The sequence below is a fragment of the Physeter macrocephalus genome, chromosome 11 (genome assembly GCF_002837175.3).
Source record: "Physeter macrocephalus isolate SW-GA chromosome 11, ASM283717v5, whole genome shotgun sequence".
Taxonomy (NCBI): Eukaryota; Metazoa; Chordata; class Mammalia; order Artiodactyla; family Physeteridae; genus Physeter; species Physeter macrocephalus.
In genome coordinates, this window is record NC_041224.1 from 42802404 (window position 1) to 42827827 (window position 25424).

A 25424-nucleotide genomic window follows, 5' to 3' on the forward strand; every position below is an offset into this window, starting at 1 on the left:
GCAAATACTTTCTCCCATTCTGAGGGTTGCCTTTTGGTCTTGTTTATGGTATCTTTTTCTGTGCAAAAGCTTTTAAGTTTCATTCGGTCTCATTTGTTTATTTTTGTTTTTATTTCCATTTCTCTAGGAGATGGGTCAAAAAGGATCTTGCTGTGATTTATGTCATAGAGTGTTCTGCCTATGTTTTCCTCTAAGAGTTTGATAGTGTCTGGCCTTACATTTAGGTCTTTAACCCATTTTGAGTTTATTCTTGTGTGTGGTGTTAGGGATTGTTCTAATTTCATACTTTTACATGTAGCTGTCCAGTTTTCCCAGCACCACTTATTGAAGAGGCTGTCTTTTTTCCACTGTATATTCTTGCCTCCTTTATCAAAGATAAGGTGACCATATGTGTGTGGGTTTATCTCTGGGCTTTCTATCCTGTTCCATTGATCTATATTTCTGTTTTTGTGCCAGTACCATACTGTCTTGATTACTGTAGCCTTGTAGTATAATCTGAAGTCAGGGAGCCTGATTCCTCCAGCTCCATTTTTCGTTCTCAAGATTGCTTTGGCTATTCGGGGTCTTTTGTGTTTCCATACAAATTGTGACATTTTTTGTAATTTTTGTAATTCCAAATTACAGATCTCTTTTAAACTCAGTGAAGTATCTTACCAAGTTTAATCACAGTGGTGTATCTGGCGTGGTTCAGGATGCAGCGAGACTGAAAGGAGAGGGAAGAAGGGCAGTCCGTGCCCACACATGACTCTTCCTCACCTCCGTCTCATACAGCAGGAAGAGGCAGGTGATGGGGTGAAGCCACGTTTAGGTGCTTTGACTCCTTTCCTACCGGACCTAAAATACCTATCTGACCCCTCTGGTCTCTGAGGACACCATTGGCCTTACTCTACTGGCCAGTTGCTTTCCTGTTTAACCTGCCTTTAGGCCAGGCTCCTGCTGCCCTGCCCCATCACTGCTCAAGTCTTAGCTCACAAAAACCAGTTCCTCCCTTCCACAGTTCCTTTCCATCATTCCATCATCACATAAGAAGCAAATCAGCTTCTTCTGGAGGAAATAAATGGGCAGACCCAATTTACCCAGAACTAATTTCTCTAGTCATGATCATATTAGGAGCCAAAGGGGAACTGCACTCAACAGAAGGCCTTTCTTTCCACTGAAGACATTGTACCAGGCAGGAAGGTGGGGATGGGAATGGACAGCTTAAAACTTCTACCTCTGTGGGGGCTTGTGTGGTATTTCCTGGAAAGACAGTAATATGCCTGCAGGGGCTTGGGGTCTGCATTAACCTCTGCCATGCCCATGCCCATCCCTGAGGATTTGAAGTGGAAATTCTTTTTATTATGGAAAATTTTAGCTATCCTCCAAAGTAGAAAGAATAGAATACTAAGCTCCCATATAGCCATCACCAGTTTCAATAATTCTCAACATTTTGTCATTTAAACTTTTTGATCATGCATCCTAGTAGTAAAAAAGTTTTGTATCCCCAATCTGTTTACATTTTTGTTTGTTAGCTATATATACATACCCCTGTACTGTTATATTATTACGCAAAAAATAGAAAACTGAGTGGTAGAAACAGGACTTCTAATATCTTCTCTACACCCTATATACATCACACACTCTGCTTTGGATCCTAATTATTTAGAAACATAATAATAATTCATCAAACGTGTGTTGGAACCCACTGTCACAGACACCATGTGGGGGCCGAGAGGGAAGGTGCTGGGGCAGAATAACAGGTCTCACTGCTTGCAGTCCGCTAGGTCAGCAGAATGTCACCCACCAACCTCTCCAGGTGAGATGCCTGTGCGAGCCCCACCTGGGATAGTGACCTTCTCAACTGCCTCTTCCGGGAACAAGAGCCCCACCATGAACCCTAAACCCTGCACTCTGGGCGTGCTTTATGCTTTGTTGTTATTTCTTATTTTTACAGATTATTCCTCCTGGTCCTCTGAGATAATTTTGACTGCTTTGATTTTTTTTTTTCTGTTTGGACCTTTGCTGCCTTAAAAAACAAACCGTTTTATCACTGTCATTTTTTAGAGTAATCTTTATGCTTAGTTTATCTTTTTTTTTAACATCTTTATTGGAGTATAGTTGCTTTACAATGGTGTGTTAGTTTCTGCTTTATAACCAAGTGAATCAGTATGCTTAGTTTATCTTATTAACTTTTCTTCCCTTTTACCTTTCATTTAAAAATAAGGACTAGGAAGGGGCAACACATGGGATACAGATATGGTGACAGGCCAGGTCACAGGTTAGAAGGTTTGGGTGCCAGCACCTTCTCTGCTCTGCTCTTTGTAGCTTCTTTTTATCCTCACAACAGGACTCATTTGGTCCTTGGGAGAAGATTGGATCCCAAATTCAATTGGCAAAAAAGACATAGTCTCAATGTTAAAAATAAAATAAAAACTACCCACTCAGGTGATTCAGGGGCCCTGAGAGTCAAAGTACCCTGTAAGACTGGACTAAGACCAGCCTGAAGATAGTGTAGCACTGGCCGACTGCTGGGAGAAAAGCCTGACCTTATTTCCAGAAGTTAGGAGCCTTACAGTTTTGTGAACTCAAGATGTAGCCCTCTGGCGTGGCTGAGCACCAGCTGCTTCCCAATTCTGACACTGCAGAGGGCAAAGGAAGAGGCTGGGGAGCTGAGGTCAGGGAGGGCTGGCAGAGCGCTGGCACGTCTGATCCTGGAGATGTGTGAAGTATTTTGAATTCCATTTTAAGGTTGTTTGGTTTTGTTTTGTTTTGATGGTGATATAATAGAGTCTCTAACCAAGCTATGAAATCCTTTTTATTCTGCTCATTTTGTAAGGTCGAATTAAAATGCTCCATTTAGCCCCGAGGGAGTGAATTAATAGCCTCTTCTTTGCAGTGGGCAGGTCTTCCTGACTCCCTCCCTCCCTTCATCATGAGAACCAAAGGAGGCCCTGGCTGTGGCTGGAATGATCTCCAGCTGGGTTCCCAAGAGAGGCACAGTTGTCGCTTTGTTAGACTCACTCTTTTTAAAAGAGGGGACCTATAACATCGTCCATTAACTATAGCCTGCATATAAATCAGAAGCGCTGCAAACTCAGGGAATCTGCCTTCCTGCCCTTTCAAAGTCTCCACTCTTCCCCCCAGAAAAATGTATTCAGAACCAGGGGTCAGTCTTTCATGAACGAAAGAAGAGCTAAACAGCATTGTGGGTGGGCTGGAGGTCCTGTAGAGCAAATTAGTGAGTGCGAGGGTGACCTCAGAGCCAAGCATTAACACACCATGTCTAGTAGTACCTTTATGATCTGTTAAACATCTACCTAGTCTCCTGTTCCACTTCTAGCTCTACTGGAGAGGAGGGAAACAGATGGGAGCTCAAATATATAGAGGAATTTAGAAGGATTGAGGCAGCATTTTAATTCTATAGGAGGAAGCATGGGAAGGTCAATAAATAGCCTTGGGACTTGTAGCTAACCTTTATAAAATATTGTCAGACACCTACCCCAAATGAGACTGTTGGATCCAATATAAAAGATAAGTATGCTCTTTATACTGCAAGATAGCCAGATACCCTAGCAGGGCTCTTACCCTTTAATTGAATCTTGGGTCATCAGTAGATTTATGAGAACGTAATAAAATTTTGTCTGGAACATTTCTGGAAAAATATTTTTTATTTTTTCTGTATATGTCAGCAAAAATCCACTTACAATCTCAAAAATAACTGATTTTATGTGGGCGACTGAGCAAAGGAGGCAAAATGGTGAGGTGAAGAGAACCCTGAAGGAGGCTCAGAATCCTGAGTTCAAGTTGCCAGGCTGTGTGACCGTGAGAAAAGTCACTCCATCTCTCTGGGTCCTGGTTTCTCATCTGTAGAAGGAAAGCATGGAGCTGGATTCCATTATGGTCAGCAGTCCTTTTGCTTATCACTCTGATAAGCCAGCAGCCCCTGTCCCCTTGTGTTGCTCACCCCCACCTTATTTTCACCTGCTGTGGGCTGAAAAGCCAGGTGGCCCAGTTTATTAGGCTCAGGTAAGGTGTAATGGAGAACCTGAGGGGCTCCCTTCCAAGTGCTCTCCTGGAGGGTTCTGTTTTTGTTGCTTAGAGACTCTCTTTGCTTCCTGGTTTGCTGCTGAGATGGATGAAGTTGTCACATAAATGACCCCTTGTTCAGGCTAGCACATTGTCCTCATACCGTAAAATAACAGTATCATCACATCCAGTGCAACTCCTGTCAGTATGTATTTCTAGTATTGACAGTGGTATTCCAGAAAAATATCTGTTCCTCTGACAGGAATTTTTTTTTTCTTGCGCTTTAGTTATCATAATGTCTACAAATGAAGCTACTGAGAGTTGTCTTATGTAGAATTGTTTCTGTTTGAGAATAGTGATTGGGCATCCCCTTGTAAAGATACTGAGGTTATGGTATTCTGGATCAAGACTTTTCAGAGGAACCATTAATATGCTTAATCTCTGTCTTCTCAAATGTTTTAAATATATTTTTAAAAACTCAGTAGAAATCTTACAATGCAGGAATGTACTTGGTCATCCTACTAGCATTTAGAAATCTATATTTCACTTGAGAGAAGTTGCAAATTACATTTCTCCTGCTTTTAATAACATCGTATAGAAATACAGCTATAAGCGAGAATTGATTTTGCTGCAAGAAAGAAGTGTGGCTTGGTCATTCACGTATAAAGAATATGCTATAGCGTATATACCTTTAATAATGACAGTCTCCTTGAGTTGGCAATAAGCAACTCTCCAATTCTCAAACTTCAGCTCATTTCATGACTAAACATGGGCTTAGTAGTAGGAATCTGCTTGTGGTTTATTAGTCATGTAAGAAAGATCTGGAGTTTCTAATTAGCCACAGACTTAATGATCTGCCAGCGATGCGGTACGTCTGCTAAAAGAATCAGTACAAATGTAGGTCACATTGATAGATCAATAGTGTCTAATTAGAGGAATCTTCCCCCCAGGAAAGGTAAGGAAATCCAGCTGCCACGTTCAGCTATTCACCCCAGGCTGCAGCTTTCACAGGTGATGTGAGGTGACTGCAGATGGTGCTGCACGTAAAGACACCTGCGTGAGGTCTCGGTCCTTGGGGGGGGTGCTCTAAGAGTGTGGTCCTGTCTGCCGGTTGCCCTGCAAATCCACAACGCTGCTTCTTCTGGAGGATTCACGTGTCCTGTTTCATCTCGGAAAGAGTTCTGCTATCAGCAATAGCCACATCACTCCCGCCCTATCAGCCACCCTAATACCTGGAAACCTGAACCAATTTGCCATCCACGTAGAGGTATTTTCAGAAACAATCAGGAGCATGCAATCCTGCAAAGTGGGGAGAGCCTGAGACGGGGGCTGTCTGCAAGTGGACATTCAATTCCCACAAGTACCTTGAACCGCTTTGAATTCGCCTCCTCCCCCCAGAGCCCAGCCACAGAAACTAAGTAAGAATTGCCTATGGCTAGCTACTTGCTAACTCAGGAAGCACCTGTACCCTCCCACCCCAGGCCTCATTGTCCTTCACTGTTGAGGTTCATGGAACCTTGGTGTTTGGTCTGTACTCCACCTAGTCTACCCTCTCTCAGATTTGGGGACCTAAGCCCAGAATCCACCTTTTCCCTGCCTTGGGTTACCACTCGGTCATTCCTCTCCATGCTCAGCCCCTGGCAATTCAGTCACAATGTGAAACAGAATTCTCTGGCCACCCCTTCACTGCTCAGGTTCCTATTGAGCCTCCTGGTGCTAAACCTCACCCCTGCATTATCTCAGGCAGCCAGCAAGGACACTGCCGCTCCGCATGTGCCATTCCCATCCGCTTTCTAGTGCCTTGGGCCCTGCAGTAAGACCAATGCTGGCCCGGGCCTTGAAGAGGTTATTGGACCTCCCATCCCTATGTATTTCAGAATAAAAACTATTAAGCCATCCAGAACAAACAAACAAAAATATAAGGAAATCCAGCTAAATTCTGATTTTTCCCACAATGAACACTTTGAATGTTATTGGACAGTCTCTCAAATAGAGTCTTCCTCTTCTGTGTTGCCTTTTTCTTGCTTGTATCCTAAGAATGTGCTCAGTCTACCGATGGGTAGTCCAGCACCGGATCCCAGATATCAGTGTGGAGGAGCTTTTGTATACGGGTGCGCAGGAGTCCTCTCTTCTCTACTTAGTGTCTGGGTCCCACGTTTTCAGATAGGGTGGTGCTTGTCAGAACCTGAGCCTGAGGCCCTCCTCAAAACATGTAGGCACCAATTTGCAGGATCTTTTGACTTTACACTTCCCTTGTTTGCTGTTCGTGAAAAGCAGGACTCTCCATCTCACTGCAGTCTCTCTGCCATCACTGCCATATCAGTCAGCTTTGCTACAGTACCAACCAATTCAAAAACTGGGGCTTTCAGCAAACCTTTGTTTTTCACTCATATTCCCTGCTGTGCTCTCCTCCCTGTATCTTCCCCTTCTGCAACTGAGGTTGAAGCAGCATCCGCTCTTCATGGCATTCTCATGGCAGAAGGAAGGGTGTGAGAGTTTCTGTTTGGACAAGATGTATATCACGTGTGCTCATGATCCATTGATTAAAGCAAGTCACAAGGCCCTGCCAACATTCTTTTCAGGCATTCATCCCAGATTGCAGCTTTCAGAGGTGACATGGCATGAGCAGCAGATGGGTGTGGGAGGCTCAGAATGCTGGGGGATGACCCTAACGATGATGTCACTCCTGCTGTCCACAGAAGGGCTGGCTCTGCAGGGTGGCCTCACCTTTAACAAGATGCTCTCCAGTGTCCTACCACCTGGATATCCATCCTCCTTCTGATGCCCAGTGTATTGGCCTGCTTGACCTTCCCTAATAGAACACCACAGACTGGGTGGCTTAAACAACAGAAATTTATTTTTTCAGAGTTCTGGAGGCTGCAAAGTTCAAAATCAAGGTGTTGGTAGTGTTGGTTTCTATTGAGGACTCTCTTCCTGGCTTGCAGATAGCTGCCTTCTTGCTTTGTCCTCACATGGCCTTTCATCTGTGTGCGTGTCCTCCTGGTGTCTCTTCCTCTTCTTAAAAGGACACCAGTCCTATGGATTAGATCCTACCTTATGACCTCATTTAACCTTAATTACTTCCTTAAAGGCCCCATCTCCAAATACAGTCACATTGGGGATTAGGGCTTTAATGCATAAATTCTGGGGGACACAATTCAGTCTGTAACACCCAGTATCCTTGGGATAAGGCAGCTTTCACACACATAATCTAATTTCGTTTTCTCAACAAGCCTGTGAGGAAGTTATCAGATGGTCATTTCCACTTTACAGATAAAGAAGAAGAAGTAACTTGTTAGTAAGTGGAAGATTCTGGACTGAGACTGTTTTCTTTTATTCCAAACCACAAGTTCTTTGAACTGTATAATGGAGTTTTGGCCTTATGAACGTTGGAAATGAAATACTGTACGCTTATTGAATTAATAACTGTAAGGATTACATAATATATGGAAGATTGTTTACAAAATGTTAAGTACGGAAAATAGATCACAAAAATAAATGTGCTATGGGTACCACCATGTAAAAACTATGGATAAAACTTTAAAAGGAACAGAAAAAATGAAGTACTTGACCTTCAGGGTGGTAGGGTTTTATTTCTTTTTTGTATTAAAGTTAGCTTAAGAAATACATTTTTAAATAACAGAATTTTAGCTCTTATCAAGGATGAGATTGGAAGTTGGTGGGAACAGGAGAACTGTGTGTCTGTTTGTCCCTAGCTTTTGGGGACCCAGAGACTTAGGCCAACTACCAAACACCATAGTGTTTAACAGACTCCTTCACTGTGAAACCTCCTCCAGTTCCAGCTTCCTGGGCTGAACTGCTCTAATTCATTTGATGGGCAAGGCCCTGTGAGTTGAGAGGGCTAAAGTCAAATATAGTTTGGAAGAAGATCAGCTACTACAGGGGCAGAGAGTTGAACTTGTGCCACGGTGAGGAAGAGAAGAAAATATCAGATGTGGCCAGAGATTTCCCCCCTCCACACACACACACACACACACACACATACACTGAGTCCAAGTAATAATAGAGGATCTGGGCCAGCAGGGGTTAAGGCAAAACAGGCAAGTGTAAATAGAAAATATATGTGTAATAGGAAGTCCAGGAGACATTCCAAGAGCTTTCTGCTTTTTGGATCCCCCCCACTTTTATTTAATTTTATTTATTTATTTATTTATTTTTAAAGAAGATGTTGAGGGTAGGAGCTTTTATTTATTTATTTATTTATATTTGCTGTGTTGGGTCTTCGTTTCTATGCGAGGGCTTTCTCTAGTTGTGGCAAGCGGGGGCCACTCTTCATCGCGGTGCGCGGGCCTCTTACTATCGCGGCCTCTCTTGCTGCGGAGCACAGGCTCCAGACGCGCAGGCTCAGTAGCTGTGGCTCACGGGCCTAGTTGCTCCGCGGCATGTGGGATCCTCCCAGACCAGGGCTCGAACCCGTGTTCCCTGCATTAGCAGGCAGATTCTCAACCACTGCGCCACCAGGGAAGCCCCCCCCCCCCTTTATTTTTAGTTTTATTATTTTGGCCACGCCGTGCGGCATGCGGGATCTCAGTTCCTCTGCAGTGGAAGCACGGAGTCTTAACCACTGCACCGCCAGGGAAGTCCCCTTGGATCCCCTTCTAAAGACCCTCAGTGCCCCTTCTGTAGGCTGGCCTCTGGGAGCTCAGTCTGACAGTAGTTATGCTCGAAGACTCCTAGATGAAAATGTTGTTTTCAAGTACATTTAGCATTCGTGTGATTTTATTACCAGAGAGTCCTCCCTTTTCTTTTATCCTGGAACAAAGTAATCTGTCTCTTAAAATTATGTTTATTGTGTAAGCAGGTCCTGATAAAGTGTGCCTTGGGTATTTGTCCTCTTGATTAACAAAGGTGTTTCAATTTATCACTCCCTAGATTAGTGTGCTCTCTTGTCTGAGATCAACGTCCATCTTACCTATCACAATGGATATTTTTCTTCCAGTACCAGAGGCTGTTCCTCAGTAAGATCTCTTTATTTTAGGAGTTAACAGATTTGGATTGTAAAAATAGAGAAGAACTGAGACAGGCTGGGACCTGGGATCCTTTGCTGACAGAACTGTTCAACTAAACTAGTCCAGACATTTTATCAGTCCACTCGGGAGAAATAGGAGTCATTCCCAAATCCAATATGAGAAAATCTGTGTGTTTAACAAAGAAAAATTAGCGACCAATTCTTAACTAAAAGAAGCTCCCCCAGAAAGACATACTCCGTCAAAGGATTCCTTTCATAGTAAGCTAGGTATTTGACATATGATTCAATTTACATAAAAGAAAATCTGTTTTCATGTATTTCACAAACCTCTCTGGCATGATATTGTATACACATTGCCCCATTATGTGAGGTAGAATGGTCCAGCCTAGGATTTGGTTTTTGCTTGCGACCACCTAGAGGAGTGGGATAAAGAGGATGGGAGGGAGACGCAAGAGGAAGGGGATATGAGGATATACGTATGCATATGGCTGATTCACTTTGTAATACAGCAGAAACTAACACAGCACTGTAAAGCAATTATACTCCAGCAAAGATGTTAAAAAAAAAAAAAAGGTTGCCTTTTATGATGCCAAACTCAAAAATGTTAAGAATGTCACCCAAGCCTCCCTTAATAAAGGACTTTGTATTTTATTGACCATGGATTTATCTTGAATCTATTTGTATTTTCATTTGTGCCATTTGGGGTATAATGAGTTGATAATGAGTTGTGTGTTTCCCACTTGTATTCAGGTAGTATTCTTTTTTCTCTCCTTGACTCAGGGGTCACAAACTCAGATGTCTAACTAAGAAGTCATTCCAGTGGTCTGGTGTCCCACCTGCAGAGAGCAGCTACTCTCAATTTCAGTCCCCATTGCCAAATGGGAATTTGGGACCAGTGTGGCCAAGATGTTCAGATTTTTCACTAGAAGCCCCAAACCTGAATTTTTAAACATTGTCGAGTCAATCAAAAATATAAAAAGACACCGTATAGAGCAAGTAGTCCCCAGTCCCCAGTAGGTATCCCATTTTATTTCTGGATGCCACATCTATGTTTCTGCACACTGCACGCTGTAGGTACTCAGTTCGTTTCTGTCTTAAGTATACCTCTTTTACATTTCATGCTTATCTCCTAGTTCCTGGGATTTGATGTATGAATCCATAGTCTCCAAATTGTGACAACTTTTAATATATCATTCTTTCAGCTTTCATCTTCACACACTATAAAGACTATTTTAAATTATTCTGTAATGATGTAGAAACAGCTCCATGTGCTGCATTTTATTTACCTTGACTCAAGGCACAGTCATAGACACCAGTAAAATTATAAAGTCAGCCTTGTCGTCTGTTGTTGTGATCAGCCGGTGTTCTTGAGGGTGAGTGGCAATGTCACGGTCACAGGCCAACTCTTCTTCCTTCTCTCTGCAGCCGGCGTTCCACCCAGCTGACAGCGTGCGCGGAACCCGCCACCATGGGCTGGTGGAGAGGCCGTCCCGGACCCGCTTCCACCCCCTCCACCGACGGTCTGGGGACAAGCCGGGACGACAAATATCCTTTTTCATTGTCTGAAGAGAGGATAAGTTTTGAAAGGTTTTCAGGATGTATCTTCCCTGTCATTCCCCTTTGGCCTCAAAATCTTCATTTTATCTGATGAACGGAGGCAATAAAAATAAGTGAGTTGGAAACCAGAAACATCTCCGCAGGTAAAAATTGGAAGGATCATTGTAGATGTTTACTTTATGAGAGTGTCAATAAAGTTCAGTTTAATGAAGTAACTGAACATAAACAACATGTAATTCAGCCCCACTGCAAGGCCTTCTCAGCATTTTCTTCAGAAATCAGCAAAGTCAGAATTAAACGTGACTTTGAATCAGGTTAGATGGATTTAATCTGTCTAGCTAAAACAAACAGACAGATAGGTGATTTGTTTTTATTTCTGTTGACCCACTGACCTGCTGCTAGAACTTACAGAAGAAATTTTATATGATGTTCTATTTATGGTGTTTCAAACTCAATAGATGACAACTAAAATATAAAGCTGTTATTTAGGAAAATCTTACATAGTGATATTCACTCACACCAAATCCTATGCTATTAAGTAGGAAGAAAGAAAAGGAGATTGTGAATTCATCTGACAATTTTATTTATGAGGCCAGAGTGAGGTGTGCTGCTGGGGGTCCAGCATTGTGCTCAGGGCTTTTGGAAACAGACCTGAGCTGGATTTTGTGGGAGGAGGGCCTGCGTTCTCACTTCACTCTTCTCACCCGCAGGGGTGGAGGAAGACGAGAAAGGCGGGGTAAGTCTTACTGCAGAGTTGGATTCCTGGCAGTGATGGTAGAGTTGGCTTCACCAGCCTAGAAACCAGGAAGTTGGGGGAGGGCACTTATGTTTACTGAGCACCTACCCATGCCAGACACTGAGCTGGGCAATTCATATGTCATTTAGTCCTCAATACTTACTGAGCAGTTTACTTTTTTTAACCCCCATTTTCCAATGAGGAAACTGAGTGTCAGAGTAACTTGCCCAAAATTCCACTGCTGAGGTTGGAGGGGCCCAGATTCAGCCCAGGTCAAGCTGACCCCCCAGCCTGAGCCCCTCCCTCACTACAGCACTCAGTGGTCCCCAGGACCACACTCAAGAGAGGCCCCTTGGGAGGAGTTTGCGGGGGGAGGGCTTGCACAGAGGAAACCACTGCTTCTCTTGCCCTTGGGCTTCTTGCAGTTTTCTGTCAATGTGAGGCGAGGGTAATGACCCCAATGAATGTTTACTTCTCCTCTCTTCCACCCCCAGGGACACACGACATTTGGTCCACTGAGATACCTTGACTTCTAATTTTGTATATTATGTGACCATTATCAGGGAAAATGAAGTTGATAACTGATTTTTCCAATTTCTTTCTGGGAGGCGAGAATTCTACCATTTAACCACCAATACCCCTCAAATTCCTTTCTGGAGTGTGTAATAACTTTTACATAGAATGCAAAAGGAAAGGAGAATTCAGGCAGTACTTCAGCTAATTCACACATTTGCGGGTGGAGTAGTACATGGAACCATTGTCTAAATTGCTTGGAATTTTCAAGTAAAAGAGTGTTTCTTTGCTTGATGTAACTAACATTATATCTTGTTCTAATTTCTCAATTCCCTCTTTCCCTTGTAAGTGTTCTCTCTAAATATTATAATATATATAGATATATTTATAGCTATCTCAAATCCTTTTTGCAGCAAGTATAGTCTAAATATATGCATATACTCACAGCTTTTTAAACTAGAGGACTATCTAGAAGAGGAGGAGATTGAAGAAAAGCAACAGAGAAAAATGTTCATTCACTTAACAACAATTAGTGTTAGGCACCATTTAGACACTATAGATATCATGGGAAACGTAACGTAGTCCCTGCCCTCAAGTTGCTTGTAGTTCAGTGGGAGAGGCAGCTGGGCAAGCAAACGGTGTCAGCACAGTGTGGCGAGCTGCAGGTGATGCAGCTTAGGGGCTGTGCAAGCTCAGAGGATCACAGCCTGCACCAGTGTTGGGGAGACAGAGAAGGCATCCCAGAGGAAAATCTGAGGCTTGAAGGATAGGTAACAAGTGAGGGGATAGCATGTTTATTTATTTAACAGGTATTCACAGAGCCCCTTCACTGTACAAGGTACTGTTCTAAGCACTGGGGACTCAGAGGTGAATGAGACAGATGTGTCCCTGCCTTCTTGAGTTTACAGTCCTGTGGGAGATGACAGACAGCAAACAGGTAAAAAAAAAAAAAAGAAAAAATTATTAAAGGAAAATAACTTCAGGTGGTTGTGATATGCAGGGAGGGAGACAGCCGGGAGGAGATGTTTCAGGCGGAGGGAACAGCTTGTGCAAAGTGCCAGAGGGAAGACTTCACTGTGTGTTCAGGTGACTCTATCTCTTTTCAGGTAATAAGTCATAGGTTAGAACTTGACTGTGTATACGGGTCAACTCATGAGGGCAGCAGCAAAGCAGATCAACTCCTAAGGGCAGGAGAAGCAAGAACCAAATAAATATACAGATGAATTAAAGTTGTTCATCAGACAGTACAAGTCTGATTCACAGACCATGAGATGTCTCTCTGAAGCACCTAATGGGGGTCCTGGAACTGACATCTGCTGACTCAAAAGAGTTCTTTAGCATAGGCCTGCCCATGAATAAGCAGTGAGTCTCTTGAAGAGTCAAGGGACCTTGAGCTCCTAGTAAAGTATAAAAGTGGGATGATTTTATGTTGAAGATATGAATATATTCAGGAGAAGATGGGGAAGAGGGCTGCAATTCCATCTTGCCTTTCCTGGCCTGTATTTATTTGATTTTGCAATAATTTGCATAAAATGGTTGCCTTTCTCACCGGTCTGTTACCTCCTTAATGAAGTTTTATTATTCGGAAGTATTAACACCGGTTTGAATCTTTGCTAGAACAAAGAGAAGAAGTGTATTCAGAATTTTCTTCTTCCAGCTGTTTCTTGGCTTGAGTGTTATTTTAGAACACGCACACTGGCTTAGAGAAGGGTTCAGTCCTGTGATCTCAAATGAACATTGTTAACAGTGTGGGCAGCCACAAGCAGCGGAGATCTGGCACAAGGGCATTCCTCCCGCGGTGGGCAGTGGGCGGCCATCGTCGCAGGGAAGGCTGGCACAGTGGGCTCTGGGCTCTGCTGTTGGCATGGGGGCTGCCACGAGCAGAGACCAGGGCACTGCCTGCCTGAGATCTGGCCCGGGGCTGCACTCAGGGCAGCGGAGAGCTGCTGCCTGGTCCCCAGCTGGGGGCCTGGGCCTGAGAACTTGGAGGAGAGGCTCTCCTACCTTCCTGCAGCTGCTCGTGACTTCAGCAGCCCTTCTCACTCCTCAAAGGCAGCAAACATGTATCCCAAACACCATCCTGTTGAATTTCTGAACTATTAACATAGATTTACAGCAAATATAATATTATCTCAGACCTGTGGGTAATACATTGAAGAAAAGGGGGACACACTGAAGAATCATAAGAAGCACCTTCCTCTAAAAGAGATGTGTTTTTAGGAAGAAAGAAAAACAAATGTTTAGAAATTTTCTGGTTTACATTCCCAACAAGGTTTGAGAGTATATTGTGTCCAGAAAACTAGGGTGAACAGTCATGAAGAGATGCCTTAAGACCCGCCAAAGTTAGGAAAGGCTTTCCTCTTTGGAATAGGCCTTGCTTTGATTCTTTTCATACAATGAGATGAAAATTTTAGAATGTCAGTTTATAGAACACTGTTTCTTTGAAATGCACTGCCTATTATATTTGAGAAATGTCGGGCTCTCTGTATCTTATTGAAGCTTCACAGTTTATATTAGGGCTCTGAGAAGCCTAGCAGTTAAGAAACTTCTTGTCTTTAATCCAGGGTTTCCAAAACTTACTTGATCACAAAACCCAGTTTTTACCTAACACCCATTAAGGATTTCCATCTCGGAGGATAAGGAAATGCTAGTTTTTAGAGTTTTAAGGGGAAAATAGTCAGACTTCAAAATCCCACATGCTGCCTATTTGTCACTCGCGTGCTGAGGTAAACAGGAAGACATTTTCATACACACAGGGACTCAAAAAAGATCTCACTCATGTACCTCCCTTCATGTTTGACTTTTAGATGTATTCTGGCAGGACATAGTTGGAGGTAAAAGGACCAGAGGAAGTTGAGCGATGGTGAAGACATGGTTGAGAAATTAGGAAGGAACCAAATTGTGGTCAGTTTTATATGTTAAATCTGACCCTGGCACTTGTCTTGGTGGGTGGGTTCTATTAACCCACCAGACCTGGAGTTCACTTACCTCACCAGCTGCGTGGACCATCATGAACCTGCCCCACAAACTCTGTGCCTGGAGGAACACGGAGTTGCAGAGGGCAAGAGAGAACATGGTTGCCCCCAGGCTGCTCAAGAAGGCAGTTCCTGAGCCCTGCCCCGGGTGCCCTTACCGCATGGGAACAGGAAGCCAGAAGAAGAACCCGGCTGTGCTCACCAGCCACGAGCAGGCAGCACAAGAAAGAGACAGGGTCGGACTTGTTTGGAGCTTCTGAGGCTCAGTGACCCCACCCACGGGGAAATGGGCCAGCAGATGTCCTGTCATGTCAACAGAAGGGCTACTCCCCTTCCTTTGGGTAAGAGTGAGTGAGAACTTTCCCTCTAACGCTCCCCAAGCTGAGAAGGAGCAGGAGCCCCCTTGTCGATGGACTGAGGCAGGAGCACACGAGGGGAAGGATTTTCCGCTACAGAACTGCAGGGACTTGGGGAGAGAGAACAGCCCGGGATGACGACATTTGCACCTGGAGCCTCTGGGTGGATGGCACCCTCCATTACATACGATGGACTCCTAACAAGACGAGCAGGCGAGAGACAAGATGATGAGTGGGGTTTTAGGTAGAATTTGAGGCCCTTTTGGTGGAGAAGCTGAGTAGGCAGTTGGAAATTTGAGCTTGAAGTTCATGAGAACTGTTGGGAGCTGGAGGTATGGATTTCTGAGTTACTGGACTCTGGATGATGGATGGAGCCAAAGGCATGGGTGGGACTGACCAAGGTGAGCATGGAAGGCAGGACACTCTTCCCAAAGTGGCTGTGCCCGGAGTCTCCAGCCTCTTGCCCTGCTCCCACTCTACATGGTACCCATGATACTGAGACCCTTCTCTCCATCCTGTCCTTTTGAGAGCAGTGTAAGCAGATGTGGGCTGAGAGGCTGTGAGGCCACAGAAACTCTGGACCATCAGGGTTGAAGGCAGAAGAGGAGGAGCCAGAAAAGGAGTGCACAGGGGTATAAATAAAAAGGCCCATTATAATGTGGGATTGTTTGGTTTTGGATTTTTTTTTTAATGTGGACCATTTTTAAAGTCTTCATTGAATTTGCTACAATACCGCCTCCATTCCATGCTTTGGCTCTTTGGCCGCGAGGCATGTGGGATCCCAGCTCCCCAACCAGGGATCAAACCTGCACCCCCTGCGCCGGAAGGCAAAGTCTCAACCACTGGACCTCCAGGGAAGTCCCTGTGGGACTGTTTTTTGACTTAGGTTTAACTAACGTAGTACTGGGTGAGGAGCTGATCTGGCTTGTTAAAAACCCTGTCACCTCTGCTGCTGTTCTGTTTGTTTGCTGGCAACTAGCAAGCACTCTAGAAATGTTTGTTGAATTAAATGGTAAATTCAGGTTTACAAATAAGGGTATTTTTTTCTGTCTTTGGGTTGTTCTTTAGGACATACTAGTGTTGTAGAGTAATTAAAGCCATCTGAACAAAGTTTTCTGAAATCTTAAGAAGAACAAATAAACCTTTTCTAGGTTTTCTTCTGTTGAATTTAGCTGTAAGCTATCGACATTAGTGGTTACTAACATTAGTGGTTCTCTTGGTGCCAACAATTGTTGGGTTTTCGAATATCCATTAAGTGAGATGTGAATGGTGAGAATTGGGAGAGCTCAGAGGTCACATCTTTTAACTTTTGATGCCTCAGCCTACTCATATTAAAATTTCAGGAATTTACTACATTTCCATGTTGTTAATATACATCAGAAAGGCTAAAATGCTGACTTATACCTCAACATTGAAATAATCGATGTTTGATCATTGCACTACTATTACACCACTGCATTCTAATTTGTATTACAGGTTCCAGATAAGTGGACTTAAGGACTTTAACGGTGGCAGTGTCCTGAGGGAAGTGGTAAACTTCTGCTTCTGAAATTTATCTTTTCTGGACAGAGATTCATCAAACTCTGCAGGAAAGAGAAAGGCTCAATGCCTTCTCCCTAATGTCTCTGCCAACTGAGATACGGATGTGCTTCCTCTCAGAGGGCCTTCTTATTTCTTTATCACCTTTTCCTCTCTGTCTCCTTCTGTAGTCTATTCTCATCTGTACTTTGCATACATTAAGCCTAATATTTGGTGTTGAAGAAATGTCTGGTCTCTCTTTTGAAAATATCTCTGTTTTATTGCCTTGACTAAGATTCAGATTAAGAAAGAAGGTAACTAGACATGACAAAACTAATACACAGGAAGTGAACCTTGTGATCTTAATGCTTCTGGCAAAGGAAGTATTTCATGAAGAGTTCATTAGTGCCCATGTTTTACTAATGCCAGATTCTGTCTGTAGGATAGCGTCCCTCTCCGCTGGCTCCCATTTCCTCCTGAACCCTAGCTGATGATGGCTTCTTTTATACAGAATCATTGAAGATTTTTTAGCAGGAGAATAATATGATTTAAAATGTTTTAAGAAGGCTATTCTATATGTATAATTAACTAAATTAACCAAAACGGCTCTACTGTGCTCAGCATGTATAGTGTAGCATCACATTTGTTTTTCCATATTTCCATTTCACCTGGAATATGTTCTAAGGCAGGCTAGACCCAGTGAAAAATACAGAAATTATAAAACGGGGCCCCTGACAACCCAAGAAAGTTCACATTTCTCCACAAACCTAATGCCACTTTCTTTTAGTTATAAGAAACAGAAACCCTCAACTTGGAAAAAAGGGAATTTATTGGCTTATGTCACTAGAAGCCCAAGGGACTAGATCCAGGAGTTTGTACGATAGCATCGAGATTCGGTATCTGTGAGGTGCTACCTCTGAATTGACTTCCAGGGAGAGAAACCCAGGTCCACGTGGTCCTCGGGCTCACCACCTCAGCTGGAGGCACTCCTTTTCCCCCTTGTTTGTATCATGAGCCCATCCTTGAACCAGTCACAGGGGGATAAGTTACCTTGACTGGAAATACTGGGTCTGTGTACATTTTGTGGGGCAGGGAGGCCCACACAGAATGACAGCCTTACCAGGTTTCGGGTCGGGGTGGAAGCAGTTCTTGAAAGTAAAAGATGTTGGGCAGGCAGAAAAAAAATAAGAAACACCCCATGTGAATCATGCAAAGATGGCACTGGTTAGAAGATAGAATAGATTTTTCCAGAGGAAGTTGATAAGACAAAGCATGGGGGAAGAGATGTCGGGTGTAGAGATAAAGATAAGAACCAAAAAAGTTGTTGAACTCCCCACGATTCCAGCCTCTTAGTTCTGCTTCAACTTTCCATTCATTATATTTTTCCTTTATTGAAAATTCTACTTTGATGGTAGTACATTTGGAGCTAATTACGCCTCGCAGCCCCTGGATGAGAGTTGGCCAAGGTAAGCAAGCCTTATTTTCAAAGATACGATGGGCATGTGCTATTTTTGGATGGTTTCGCTTTATTGTATCCACCTTGAATGTTGTTTTAGAAATTTCTAATCTAAAGCACAGACTCTTGTTTTCTCTTATAAAACTTGTCTTTCCATGTATAATCATAGACTTATATGAAAGTCTAAAATCAAGTTATTTAACTCAATCTAGATCTTCATTTTAAAGACCAAATAGAAACACATTTGGAATACAATTACCAACATAATACTCTGATTTTGTATTCTTATATTTGAATATATAACGTATCTTGGTAAGCTACTGAAAGAAACATAAGGCTTTAGTAAGCTCCTAAAACTAATTTGCTTAGTGGATTTGACCTAGGGTCTCTCTGAGTATTTTTGTATATAGAGAATATATACCAAAAAGTTGAGTGTTTTTCAATACTGAGGATGACAGAATATAAAATTAACTGAAAAGATTGTTACATCCGGTGGATGCATGGTATCATTTCCAGATCACCTAGTCAGATTTAAGAGGCATTTGAAATGTACGTATTGAGAAAATTTAGCTCTCTGGGTTGAGATCTATTCTCCATCCATTCTCGGGGCAAACACTGGCAACACTTACTGTGGATAATGTAGTCAGGACCTGGAAAAGGTCGATATGAAGATGGGTGACAGCTGGCCCCTACCTCAAGTAGGTTTTCAGCAGCGCTTAAGAATCTTGGGATCCACGGTTGTAGGACAAGCACAATATTTTATTTTAAATCATAAAAGGATACCTCCAAATTGAGATTTTAAAAATTTGTATTCAAGAAAAGTTGTCCTAGGCTTTCCAGAGCGCGAGGATTAGTCAGATTCATAGTTTCATAAACTGGGCTACTGTAACAGTTACATTCCTCTTCATGGGCGTCTGTGTGGGGTTGCAGCATTTCTGCTTCCAGTCCGGCCAGGCACCCGCACGCACACACTCCACGCACTCGGGGTATGTGATGAGGGGTAGTTTTTCACACATCTGGAGTAAGACCTCACATCCCCAGAGAGGAACTGGTCATAGATTTGAAACATTTCAAAAGGCATTCAAAGGTGCTTGTTTGACCTTTAAAAAAAAAAACAAAAAAAAACCCTTGTTATGTGCCCAGCTATCTCATTTGCTCCTCCTGTTCCCATGGATTTGTGATAGTTTTTATCATGGAAATCAGAAATCACAGGAACTGAGAGGTCAGCCATGCAGCTGGGTTAATAGAGAAGCCAGTTCTCAAACCCAGGCCAGAGGTTCTCCTTTGCTCCCCGTGGATTGAACTTCTTTTTCTTTTTATGCTATTCTGGTTTTTAAAGGCAGCAGCCTCCTTGGAAGGAAGAGAAGCACCCTGGATTCAGGCTAACATCTGCACTTAACAGGTACATGGCTTGTTTTCTAGTAGAAATAAACTTTAAGCCAGTCACCTTGATTGTCCTGATGTTTTCTAATATATCATCCATTTGCCAGAGTACGTTTATATCAGTTGTGTTTATATGAAGTGTTTAAAAAAAAGAAAAGGAACCCAAATCTCCCACCAGGTAGTGAACGTCTGCTCAGGACACTACAGCAGTGTGAGAACATGAGGTCTGAGTGGATAACAGGGTCTGCCTCTCTTACTCTGTGACCTTGAGCAAGTTATGTAGCTTCCCTATGCCTCAGTTTACTCATCTGGAAAAGGGAGGTAACAGTACCAATATCAAGGGGTGGTTGTGAGGATTAAATAAGATACATAAGGAACTTGGGAATTGTAAGTATTCAATATACATTAGCTATTAAATGATCACTTTGAGCTGGACCCCAGTGGTAAGTGTTCTACATAGGTCATTTTTTTCAATCCTGATAACGTTCTACAAGAATGAGTAGTGTTTTCTGTTCTAAGAGGTTATAAACGACTTGTCCAAGGCCACTTAGCTAATATATGATGGAACTGGGATTAAAAAGAAAAAAATTAGTGCAAAATTTTAACATATACAAAAAAGAGTTGGGAAGGAAAATAGTTATGAGAATTCCGTGTCCCCATCCTTCAGCTTCTGTTTCTACCCCGCCGTCCCCCACACCCCCATCCCACCACTGGCCAGATGAAGTATTTCACCTGTAAATATATCTAACAGTATAAGCCTGATAGGAACCTTTTTTAAAAAAACATAACCACAATGCCGTTATTACACTTAACAAAGTTAACAGTAATTTCTAACATTATTTAATACCCAGTCTGTATTCAGATTTTCCCAGTTGTCTCTCTGCATTTGATTGATATTCTCCTGAGTCTTTTTGAATCTGTAAAGGAGCTAGAATCTGAACCCAGGGCTCTCCGATCCCAGAGTCCACACTCTTCCTGTTTTTCATGCAGGTTCTGAACCGCCTCTCCCTTGTCTGAACACAACACAGCCATGGTGCACAGTCAAGCCACATGGCTTGGTGGCCACAGGAGGCCATCACCTGGAACAGCCCACAAAGAAGCATTTTAGATTAATTTCAAGTCTCTCACAAGTTCTTTTTATGGCAGACAGTTTGACCCTTGGATGAGATAAGTTAATAATATCTCTTGGAGTCGAAGCTAAATATAAATTGGAGCTGTCTGGGAGAATTCCAGAAATTTGCTATAGTTCAACGTTTCCCAAAATGTTTGTCTTAAGACTCCTTTGCAATCTTAAAAGCCATTGAGGCCCTCAAACAGTGTTTGTTTGTGTGAGTATATTTGTTTGTATTTCGCTATTGATATTGGAAATTAAATTGAGAGATTTATAGAAGATACTTATTAATGCATTTAAAAATAAAATAACAATAATAAACTCACTACATGTCAATAAATATCTTTTTTTAAGAAGCACAGTTATATTTTCTGAAACAAAAAAAATTTACTGAGAAGAGTGGCATTTTTGTACCTTTTACAAATCTCTTGAAGATAGCTCGATTCTCTGCTTGTGCATTCAGCCTGCGGTGACATCACAGGTCACAAGGCTGCTGGAAAACTGCTGTGCTCATGAGAGAGTGAGAGTGAAAGGGCAAAGGACACATTAGGGTTATTTTGAAAGTTGTCTCAACCTTGCATTCTCCCTGGAAGGGTTTGAGAGTCACTGTTATAGGTGATCCTTCGTATAGGAGGAGTTATTCTCAGATGGGGAAAAGCTATTGCAGCCACAGAGAATATACTGATCACAGCGATCTTCTGAGTTGCGAGGAAAAACTGGGAAGTTTCTTAGAGGAAGCCGTGAATCCAGGGTCTGCCTTGTTGAACCAGATCATTATGCCATTAGCTTCAAAGGAAAAGATCATACAAGTACAAATTACAGTCTTTTGGGTGTGGGCCATCCTCAGAGGCTGTTACTGATCTAAGGGACTTCAGGTAGGTCCAGACCCCTCATTTTATGGATGATTGCAAATCTGTTATTCTTGCCTTCTTTCCTGTTGGTAATTTTCAGCAAAGAACATTGCATTTTCACTAAGGAAAAATGGATTTTCAGCCAGACTCTCTCCTCCCCCCATTAGGACCAATTCTGACTCTGCTCTTCACACGAGTGCTCTGAGCACCAAGCCCCAGGACCCCTATGGAGGAGGGGGCCAGTCGGCCTGGCCTGCCTCATACATGGGTAAGACATGCAGGCCCGATGCTAACAGCATCTGTGCCTTCTCATTCTGTCCTATGGGAACCGGGAGAGAGAAAAGCTTAAACCGTGAGTGCATTTCCCCCATTCGTGGTCCTCAGGGAAAAACTCCTGGCAGGGGAGATGTGTGTGTGCTCATGATGAAATAAGAATGGAGCTTTTCTCCTGCCTCTTCCTCTGCAAATTCTCTCTTCTTGGCATCTCTTGACCCTCCAGCTTCCTCTACTCCACACTCTTCCATTTTCAGGCCCTCATCATTTTTACAGGGACTCATAACAACTTGCTAACTGGTCTCCTTATTTCCAGTCTTATGTCCTCCCAATCCAGTTTTATGTTGGGTTCTCTGAAAGTCCTTTTTTCCCATCCAGAATCTGGACAAACTGAGAAGTAAAAGTAGAAGTGACGGGTGGAGGTAAATACCACCTTTCTTCCTGACAAGAGGAAGTGACTTCTCTCTGTGGGTCCGTGGCTGTTGAGACCGAACCCCAGAGGGAGACTGACTCCCTCAGTGGCCGGCAGCACTGGCCTAGGGCGCCCCCTGCCCCCGCCCCCCGCAGGAGCACCGAGGTCAGACTGCAGGGCAGAGCCAGCAGGGAGCCTGCTCTCCGAGGGAAGGCTCGCCCCTGGCCAGGAGGAGTGGGAGCCAGAGTGGAGCCGGCACCCCCGCTCGCTTGTTCCCCTCTTTGCTGCAGGTCATGGTTCCACTTCCCTGGGGTCAGAGTGAGTAAAGGAGTGGAGAGAGACCAGGGGGGGACCAGGGGTGGGGAAAAGATTCATGCTGTCTGTTTCAGCGTGAACCCACATCTGATCATACTCCTCTCCTGCTTAAAATCTCAGTGCCACCCCCTCACCTCCCAGAGAGTCCAAATCTCTCAGTTTGGAATGACGCGAACTCCAGGATCTGGCCCTTGCCCACCTCTCTCCCTTCTCTCCTCACTCACCAGCCCCTCCCCGCAAGTGGGTGAACTACTTCAGTTTCTGTTAATGTTCCATCCTCTTCCCATCTCCTCCTCTCTTAACTTACTCCTGGCTCACCTGACCAGGGCCCTCAGCTTTGTCCCTACGTCTGTGGAGCCATCCTTGACCTTCCTCCCTTTGCCAGCCCAGAACTCCCCATGTCCTTCTAACATCCCAAAGCTCCTACCTATAGATGGCCATCTCGGCACCTGTGTCCCTTGACTGCCTTTCTCGTGGATGTGCTTCTCTCCTGCTCCCAGGAGATTTCTTACAGTCAGCGTCTTACGGTCTTACCTTGTGCACAGTGCCTGGCACAGAGGAGTCCTCAGTGACAGAGAGTGTGGAGAAATTACTCAGTGGCTTATGCGTACAGAGCACACTCTAGTTGCTGAATCTGACCTGCACGTGAACCAAGTCTGGTTCACTAAGACACAGACCAAGCCTGCCTTTCTGGGGCTTATAATCTAGTAGGAGCAGTGGTCCTGAACTATCCATTCCTTATGCACATTGACTCTTGTCCATAAATAGGGCTTTGTGTTTGGCCTTGAAGTGAGAATAAATAAATCTTTGGCCAAGATAATGCTAGCTTTTCTAGTTTACTTTTTAGTTAGTTTAAACCCTAAATAGTCTCTTTTCCTTCTGAGGAGAATATTCCAGGTCTTATTTCCTTGCATATAGTAGGGATGGGATTTAATAATCCCTGTATTGTTGTAATGCTGCATTTGTTCCCTTGGTGAAATTCAGAGATGCTGCATTAACGCAAACAGTTTGTCAAGTATGAACTCTTATAGAATTGGTTAGGACCGTCTAGCTGTGTTTCCACACATGGGGATATGAGAGTAAAGCTGGCAGTTATGTTGGAATTGGATATGGGTCCACTGCTCACCACTTAGAGAGGTAGGATATACGGGAAGATGGAGTAGTTTAGCTTCCATATAGGTAGGGTTATAGGTAGACTATAGGCATGTATAAACCTAAACCTAAACAAGGTGCAGCAAGCGCTTAGTCTCCCCGGATTGGGAGGGAACCAGACTGATAGGCTTTAACCTGGAACCCCAAAAAAAGAGCTACATTTCTGCCTCTGCCATTCCTTCATTCGTGTCACCCTCTGTTTAAAGTTTACGCTTCTCTAGAAAGGGCCAAAGGCCTAGAGAGAGCAAGGAAATCATAGGTAACAAGATCTTGAGGCCTGCATGCAGAGAGAAAAAAAAAAAAAAAACAAAAAACTAAAGAAAGTGATTAATTGAGTGAAGTATTTATGCCAAGAGTGATGTAGCCTCTGAGGGAACAGGTGAGAAATGTCAGAAGGTGTGAGTGAGGATGAATAAGAAAAGCAGAAGAATGTCAGTGTTGATCCTAGTAGACAGAGCAATACAAAAAGCAGAAAGAAAGAAATCCTGGAGCAGAATTCCTGGGTCACTCCTTTTCACATCAGCAGTTAGAAACCGTTGGGCCCCAATATCTTGGGGCCCACCTTGGAAGGTGGGCCGACCTCCAGCTTGAATGTCTGAACTGTGTGCCTGCTTCTGCAAAGTTGCCTTGCAAGTATAGCAGAACTCAGAAACACATCCAAATATGGATGTGTTTACATGGGAAAGCCAGTGTGTTTAAAATATTATTCAAGTCTCCAAGGATAGGAATTATTTCTGGAGAATTATATTTGTTGTTGGGAGCTATTTTAAATAGTTTCATGTACTTTTCCCCCTGTCATTCATTAAAGTTTTTCATTTTCTTTCCTTTTGGACTTTAAAAATATCGACTAGCTTTCCTAAAGGTATTTCTTATTATAGGACCAACCAAATAAAGTAAAGATTTAAAAAGTGATGGGAAAATATAATTGAAGCCCAGAATTAGGCTCCATAGCAGAAGCAATAACTGCTCTTTCCCTGGGAATCTTTCCTGAGCATAATGATGAAACCTCAGTTAATGTTCACATTATTTATTTATTTTTTTTAATGAGCAGATGATAAGGGAGCATCTGCTCACAGCTTAACTACATAAACAATAAACTGTGATACATTCATGAGCAGAGGTTTGTGTCCCAGGAAAACAAAGCCATTAGACTGATACGTAGTTAGTAATTTTCATAATGGTTATTGAGTTGCACGGCAATTAGGCATCCATGGTAAGCAGTTGATGTAAATGCTAGAAATAAACTTTTATACATCCAAACAAGATTTTTATAATTTCTCTCTTCTTGTTTAATTATCCTATCCAGAATTTATAAAGAGAAATATTGATCATTTCCCTGGCAGCATGTGCAGTTTAATTATCATTTCACAGGCACACACCCACACCCACACACACACACACACCCCAAGGGCATGAGGGCACTCTGTGACACTTGCCCTATTGCCCTGTCCCATAGCCTAGGACTGTCCCTATCTCCCCTCCACTCCTCACCAGCGAGTGGAGGAGGGGCTGCGGTGGTCCCTGTCCTTTCAGGGGGCAGTCTAGAGCTACGGGCAGAAGAGGGCATGAGGGTTGTTGTCTTTGCACCCAGAGGGGTAGACGCTGAGTGTCACCAGCTTTGAGAACTACAGCCCTGAGCTCCTCCCCAGGGAAAGAGGCCTGCCTCCCACCTCAGTGACCTTGCCAGAGGCAACACCTTTGACCAGCGCAGTTAACTTTTTTTTTTTTAACATCTTTATTGGAGTATAATTGCTTTACAAGGGTGTGTTAGTTTCTGCTTTACAACAAAGTGAATCAGCTATACATATACATATATCCCCA

The 25424-nt window shown here is 43.3% G+C and overlaps 1 protein-coding gene across 1 annotated transcript in view; it reads left to right on the forward strand.

The window, feature by feature from the left end:
• CRTC3 (CREB regulated transcription coactivator 3) overlaps positions 1–25424 on the forward strand; it is a 116543-nt gene that overhangs the window by 58271 nt on the left and 32848 nt on the right. Inside the window, exons 3-6 of the mRNA XM_055088458.1 lie at positions 10421–10540; positions 18055–18116; positions 19446–19508; positions 21619–21719. Of these exons, the coding sequence (XP_054944433.1) occupies positions 10421–10540; positions 18055–18116; positions 19446–19508; positions 21619–21719 (346 nt within the window). The remainder of the gene's footprint in view (positions 1–10420; positions 10541–18054; positions 18117–19445; positions 19509–21618; positions 21720–25424) is intronic.